The sequence below is a fragment of the Nelumbo nucifera genome, chromosome 1, assembly GCF_055504915.1.
Source record: "Nelumbo nucifera cultivar China Antique chromosome 1, China Antique-T2T, whole genome shotgun sequence".
Lineage (NCBI taxonomy): Eukaryota > Viridiplantae > Streptophyta > Magnoliopsida > Proteales > Nelumbonaceae > Nelumbo > Nelumbo nucifera.
In genome coordinates, this window is record NC_142649.1 from 146,311,170 (window position 1) to 146,318,760 (window position 7,591).

Genomic DNA, 7,591 nt, shown 5'->3' on the forward strand with positions numbered 1-7,591 from the left:
TAAGTATCAAGGAGTTCACACACCAATAAGTCATTCAGTTCAGCCACTTCAGCGTTATCAAACGGCTCATAAGAGCAGGGAAGGGGAAGACATGACAGCATAGACAAGTGAACATTTAAGCATATCATTCAAGAGCCAATATAGACAACAAACCCCATTTTTTAAGTTTGTATTGAAAGGTGGATCAGAGGTGTGGACAGCAGGGAAAAAGAGAGAGATGGAAGAGGGGAGCAAGTTGGGTTCATAATATTCATTTATGCTGCTGCTGCAAATCCAACTCTTAGATTGCCATAGTCAAACACCGTGTGGTAGCTGCCCATGAAAACATCCCCCAAGATCCTGCATTTCATAATTTCCATGGTTAAAAATTCAGAATCATCATTACTACCACTTTGAGCATTCTATGCTAGAGAACCCACACAAAATTATGACTAAATGCACCATCAAAAACCATCACCAGAACATATGCAAGTAGGGAAAAGAGAAAGAAACTCAAGATTACAAGAGCTAGAAACAATACCATAGAGGTCCACGAGGAGGAGGAATATCCAAAGCTGTAAATCCGCTGATGCACTGAGCTTCAGGCCCTTCGCCCACTTTGAGGATGTACTGACCATATCAACATATAAATAAATCAACAAATATTAAGGCAGGCGCACTGCAATAAAGCAGAAGCAAAACATGTACATTATAGAAATTAAAACTATACATGGATGTACTGCACTATAAAGGAAACATTTCAAAGTAAAATTCAGAAACACAACCACAAAGAAATGATAGATGGGTCGCGTTGAATCCTATGACAAATTTAATTCTACTTGAACCAATACCACTGCAACGAATACATTTCTATAATGAATCTGTGCCAGTTCAGAATTTAATCATTTGTACATAGTTTCCAAATGCTCAATCAATCTCTCGACCCAGAATTGAACATCCTCGAATTTTGCTTCTTTTTGAGAAAAGGTGAAGTATAATTGTATTAAAGCAAAAAATAAAAAGGTCCTTGAATCTTGCTTCTCAGTCCTATGGCCTTCTACTTGAATCAATACCACTGCAACGAATACATTTCTATAATGAATCTGTGCCAGTTCAGAATTTAATCATTTGTACATAGTTTCCAAATGCTCAATCAATCTCTCGACCCAGAATTGAACATCCTCAAATTTTGCTTCTTTTTGAGAAAAGGTGAAGTATAATTGTATTAAAGCAAAAAATAAAAAGGTCCTTGAATCTTGCTTCTCAGTCCTATGGCCTTCTTTTTCTTTTTTACGAGTAAACTAGAAGATAATCTTGTAAACCCATGGGTCATAAATCTTGTAGAGTGACAAACTGTGGCTGGGTATAAATCTTATAAACCTATAAATTCTGTAATATAGACCCATTTTGCATTTGGACATAAATTTAGCCAGATGGTGTCTTCCAATTTTGCATTTTACCATTGATCAAAATGTAGGAATAATCATTTCAATTCAAGCGAATCAAATCATGGGTGGAATTTAAATCCAACTACCTTCCCAAGGTCTGAACAAACAGAATACAACTTGCAATTGTAGAAGAATTGTCATCCCAATTGGTATGTCAGACAACCTTATCACTTCATTATGCCATCCCCATTTTTTTTTTTTTGGATTACTAACTGCTCCATGTTCATCAGCAGTTTTTATCTTGTGCATATGAAGAATGATTAGTACCCCCATGCTTTATTTGAATGAACTTCTGCAGATGGTGATACCAAATTTCATTGTCAAGAAACAAGTTCTTTAAATGTCTGATCTTTATAATAGAATGACCACCTAAATTTTGTTCGACACCCTTCTAATACATCCCAAGATTCCACCAAACTAGACTGTCACCTATATGTTCCATGTGTTATGTAAACTCAGTACAGGCAAAAATAAATTGCATGAGACTTCTATAAGAAATAAATTTCTGTAATTAATCCAAGCACAGAAGTAAATAGAGTAGAGGTTCTAGTAGGAAGGGCAGATGGAAGAAGTGGGTAAAATGACAAACAAGGTCACTACTACGTTAGGAATCTCTAATTTCCACTTATTTGTGCCATGACCCCTTCCAGTACAGGATAAAGTTGCCACAAAATGAAAAATATGCATGATGTTAATTCTTCCAGATATTTTTATCATATGCCACAGGCAATACCTTTAATATATTCTTCATATCATTTCACTTTGTGGTAACTACCATATAAATTTTATGATAAATTATGAATACTTCCAACAGATGAAATCAAAAGTCAAATTGGCAGATATTTACTTCTACCCAGCAGTCTAATGGCATACCTCTTGTGGAGTAAGGTCAAACACTTTACCACCAATAGTAAAGGAAACAATAGGCATGGAAGAAAGCTTATCACAATCAACAGAAGATTGTCCCATTGGACTAGGCAAACGATCGCAAAGCTGCAATTACAAATGATGGCATGAGGCAAACTCCAACTCTATCTTATCAAAGAATAATTAAACATAATGCAAGGCCATTCACCTCATTGACGTAGTTCAATATCCGATCTTGTGTTTGGTTCTGCCTAAGTTGATTTTGCATCCACACAACTGTCATTTCACAAGCAGAGCACATGGTGTCATGCAGACCACCAGATGACTTGTCATTGCTCTCATCTACTACACTCTTGATGCCAGTACTGTAAAGACATATGACCAATTTACCAAGTTCTGATTGGAAAATATTCATGGAATCATTAATTGATGAAGATAATAATAACAAAGAGAAAGGCTTCCCTAACCTAACACCTCGAGTCCCATCAAAAGTGCATAAACCAATCTGGGAGCATATTTTCTTTGGTGGTGCCTGTAAAGACAGCCAACGGAACAGAGATGGTTCATACTCAAAAACATCTTAAGATCTTGATATGACATACAGCAAGGGAAACAGAAGAAATTATCATTCATTTTGTTTGTATGTAGATGAGTGGGGGTATGTTATGAGAATACCTCTGCTAATAGCATTTCTAATATTACTTGCCCATATTGTGCAACAACTGTCTTGCATTCCTGGCTAACAACCCCAGAAGCTCCAATTTCATGATTGATTTCAGTAATGATAGTCTGCAAACAAGAAAATCAGGAAAATATTAATTGGATGTACTTCTCATTCTACTCATTTATTTCATATAAGACTAGCAAAGAAGTTTTTGGGTGTGTTTGTGTATAACAATAACTTTGAATTTCTGATTGTTAACAATGCATTTTCTGGATAAGCCTCAAGAAAGATTAACAGCTTGTAAACAAGTCAAAACCAAGATCTTCTATCAATTGAATAAGGACATAGCCTTTACAGGTCTTTGTGATATTTATATGTATTACACCATTTATGAACATTGGTGCAGAATAGTTATATGCATTCAATTTGCGTTTAAACTTTTCATGTGTCAGCTCTGCATGCCTGTGCATTTTGGTGAAGACTGGTCTTTCATGTCAGCATCATTTGGAGAATAAGAAATTATAACACTGATACATAAAACCTGAAAGTTAGCAATCAATGGAAAAACTTAAAACACTGATACATACCGATGGACCAGCCAACAATGAGGTTCCAGAATCAGCAATAGCTGCACAACCACCTGAGCAGAATCCTGAAACCAGTACACTTATATCATAAATTTTAGTGGTGAACATAAAAGACAGCATTCCCTGGCTACAAGAAAGATAAACATAGAAGAGAGTTCTCTACTTACCAGTTGTTTTACCACCAATCAGAACATCTCCCATATCAAACTGATGATAAGAGAAAAATAAATAGAAGATTAGAAGTGAAGAGCAATAATAGTAAAATATTTTATTAACTACAAATAGCAACCAAGTAATCTACCTACCTGCCAATATCCTTTCCGAGTCACCGGGACATATGTATGCTGGCCCTTGTAATGATTTGGATCAACCCCACCAAACACAATTTCACCCCCTTCTTCTTCTTGTGGATTTCGGTTGAACCAAAATGAGAAAATAGGTTCTTTAATAAGTCCTTGGTTAACCATGTTGTACCTAGAGTTAGTGCATTTAAGTCAGCACATAATGTATTTTATAGATATTAATTATTTTTCTTTTTCTCATCACCTTTTCTCATTTTATCACATATTTATCTAACTTTTCTTTTTTTTCTCCCTTTAGTATCAAATATTTTTAAGAATCTTGTATTCCCTAAATATTCTGCTCCTGCGATTCTTGGAAATGGAACAAAATCTTGAAACTTCAAAATTCTTGACAAAATTTAAATTATTGGTCTGCAATCCAATTTCTGTAGTTAAAAAAAGAATTAGAACATTGTAAATTATCTTTGACTTCCCCCTTATCAAGAAACTATTAGCACCTCAATAGCTAAGATACAGCAGCATACCAAACAGGGACAGCATTTCCAACTGAAATCTCCTGAAATCCAAGCCCAAGTATGCCATCAAACTTGGCAGCCAAAAACGTAAGACCAGGCTCTCTAGTTGCCTCAATGAATTCCTGGAAACGATGGCATGTATGAGTGCACAAAGACTCTTAACAAACTACAGGATTTGACAAGACAGGACACATGTACCTACCTGATCTTTCACAACGAGGTCACCAACATTGGCATCGTCTTCACTGAAGAAACCAGCAATAGCTCCAGTGCCATATTGAATCTCTGCTGATTTCCCTGCAAGATGGATGGGATAACACCACATTCAAAAGTTGAAGCATCCTCTAAGCATAATGCCATGATCTTAAGTTCATAACTATGAAGTCAGCATGCATATAAGAACATGATCGCATAATAGACCTCCTTGCTGTCAAGACACTTACACATGGAGGTCATCAGCCTAACAGCCCACTGTATGGTTAAAACCTTTTAGATTCTTTGCTTTTGTTTTTTACCAAATATATAGAAATGAAAATCAAACAATGGATGACTGCTAGTTAATGGGTATACATAGAAACAGATATACGTAAGAGCCATTTTGCCAAGAGATCCCTTCAAGCAACCAATCAGGAAGGATCTTTCTCAGATACAGATTCCTGGACCCTGATTGATGATTTCAAGCTTCCACATGCAAATAGAAATAACCCTTCCTAAACAGGAAACAGAACCTCAAGAATGAAGGAGCGTAATAGAAGAGGTCAGAATAACCTTTTAGATCGCTGTAGATCTGTTGAAGATTTTTAAAGTTTTTTTTTTTCATAATAAATTAATACAAATAAACAAGGGGGCAAAACCCTCCTCACATGAATAATTTATGTAACTTCGCATGTTAAGATATTGCATGTAGCATGAGTTTGCACACCTAAAACCAGAAAACCATTACACATCATGAAAAATCCCCCCCCCCAAAAATTTAGTGCCTAAAAAAATGCCTACTAGGTCTGTGTAACTGCTTGCCTGCTTGGCCCAGAATATTTTTTCAATCTATTGAATTCAAGCTTTTCTTTTTTTTTCTAGTTTCCCTTATCTGAGAAAAAAAAATTAACAAGACATCAACAAGAAATTTAAACTCTAAGGAATCTGACAAATAACAAATAAGCTGAACTGAAGAAAAATGTCATCGTGCGAATGATGGGATAAGGAAACAAAAGCAAACCATTTTTCTTGTAGGTGCTAGACAGGCTAGACTTGTATTTGGAATGGAAATAGCAAGCGACCTGTGTCATGATAGAAAAAACACTATGTTCATTTTTACGCAATCAAATATGGAAAAACTTCCAAAGGAGAAAATCCATCAAACATCCTGTTACTTGCGACCCACCGAAAAGTAGCACTTTGAAGATGGTACCCACAAATTAGAACTACCAGTGTCAAATATCACAGTGAACTTCTGAGGGGGAGTTCCAATACCAATCTCTCCAAAATACTGGGCATCCATGTAGTTCTTAAGTGATATTATGTCAGTAGCTCCAGAGTCCTCATGGTTCCCGCCAAGATGATACTTCCGTGTAGAAGCTCTTAGAGGCTCCTCTCCCTCAGGTTTAAGTAGAGCAGCAAGCCGGTTATTCTGGTCGAGTTTCATCTTCTTCAGCCCAATTCTAAACAGCCCATCATTGGGCGAAGAAAGGACCAGAGAAAACAAAAGGAACGAAAGGAAAAGAGAAGGCACAGTAGCTTTGTATTTGATTCCCATATTGACCTGCCAAAAAGTTGTTGTTTTTGTTTAGAGCTCACGAAATGCAAGAAAATATACCCGCACCATTGTAGCAACAGAACAAAAACAGAATTTATCGATAAAATTTTCTAAACAAATTATGAAACCCTAAGAAGATCGACCGGTGCATAATCATAAATGAGAATGGAGAAGCATAAACAGTTTCCAGGAGAAGCACATAAGACACCCAAAATAGCATAAAATGGTTTCCAATTTTCCATGGACATCAATATTGCAGAGAGAATAAAAAACAATAAAAAAATCACCATGCAGCGCAATGAAAATGACTAAGGACCAGGAAAACGCCGGAAGCCTAACTACAGGCCACGACCATGGCAAATAACTGCAAAATTTTGAGGAAAGATGGACCGGAAGTGAAGAAACCCGGGAAATCTAGAAGGAAATCCGTTGGTTTTTACTCCATGACCATATATGTCACATTAATAAACCCTATCGATTCAACCAAATTAATAGGATCAAAAGAATCTAAATTAATACTAAATAAGAATTGAGAAAACAGAACAAAATTCAAACAGAATCGAAGGCGACAACTTACGGAATGGATCAACTTCGCATAGAAGACGAAGAGAGTGGACAACGAAGAGAGACTCGAAGAAACCAAGAAAGAGAAGAAATAGAAAAGAACGATTCAGGGAGAGCGACAGAAAAACTAAAAACTACCATTCAGAAAGCTTTTCCTTCAGCTTAGCAACCAGTCGTCGAACTTCGAAACTGCGTCGAAGAGAGATTTAAGTGCCTCAGAATCTCAGCCGTCTGATTCTTTAAATCCAGTTGTTTTCAACGGAAAACCTTAAGCAAATTCCGATAACAGTCGGAGGCGAGGTTATTGATTTAATGCCTTGGAAACCAAGGATCCTGAATCAACGGTAAGGATGGAAGAAAGGCGGGAAGCAACTTAAATTAGTACGTCCCATTAAAAAACTACAACAGCGTTGAGTATAATAATGACTTAATGGACAGATGGAACGGTACGTGCAGGAAAACGACGCCCCGGATTCTCTCGTTTTGGTTATAACCGACGAAGTTTTACGTGCGTGTCAAGCATGCATTTTGGTTCACTTCCCACGCGACGATTGTTCAAACGCTTTGCCCTCCTTACTTTCTCTTTTCGACTTTCTTTGGTTGTTGGTGAATGGTACACCCTGCTGCAGAAGGATACCAACGCGCATCTGCGAGCTCCACTACCAACAACGTTGTCCTTTTTAACTTTTTTTAAATTTAAGGGATAAATCCCGGTGGGTATCATACTTCATGAGGGTCGGGGTCCTCTTATAGCGGAGCTCAGTCACATCAGGCGTAACCGCCATTGCCCTAGATGTTACTGCCAGGGCTAAGGTGGCAGGTGCAGGCTGTTGCCGCAGGCTGCTGTTGCAGGGTACGGACTCGTCAGGCGTGTCATGCTTTTCAGAGACGTCAGGCACGACACTGCTTGGC

At 37.4% G+C, this 7,591-nt stretch overlaps 1 protein-coding gene across 3 annotated transcripts; it reads right to left on the minus strand.

The window, feature by feature from the left end:
* Window positions 1–7,348, minus strand: LOC104588302 (aspartic proteinase A1-like). 3 transcript variants are annotated; one of them, XM_010246173.3, is made up of 14 exons: window positions 6,818–7,348; window positions 5,744–6,121; window positions 5,579–5,639; window positions 4,565–4,659; window positions 4,372–4,484; window positions 3,851–4,019; window positions 3,713–3,752; window positions 3,546–3,610; window positions 2,970–3,083; window positions 2,762–2,826; window positions 2,503–2,659; window positions 2,301–2,420; window positions 521–609; window positions 1–339 (listed from the first exon to the last, which is right to left on the minus strand). In XM_010246173.3, exons 1-14 carry the CDS (start codon window positions 6,818–6,820, stop codon window positions 255–257), a joined length of 1,554 nt encoding a protein of 517 aa, XP_010244475.1. In that variant the 5' UTR covers window positions 6,821–7,348; the 3' UTR covers window positions 1–254. The 3 variants fall into 3 exon arrangements, with proteins under 3 accessions (XP_010244475.1, XP_010244477.1, XP_010244476.1); XM_010246175.3 differs by having other exon boundaries at window positions 6,693–6,959; XM_010246174.3 differs by lacking the exon at window positions 6,818–7,348 and adding an exon at window positions 6,403–6,702.
* Between the last annotated feature and the right edge of the window lie 243 nt (window positions 7,349–7,591).

Coding starts and splice junctions, on each gene's coding strand:
- LOC104588302 (XM_010246173.3), bottom strand. Junction 3,084..3,545: donor CATTGTTGGCTGGTCCATCG/GTATGTATCAGT, acceptor TCTTGTTTGCAG/ACTATCATTACTGAAATCAA. Junction 610..2,300: donor TTGACCTTACTCCACAAGAG/GTATGCCATTAG, acceptor TGATATGGTCAG/TACATCCTCAAAGTGGGCGA.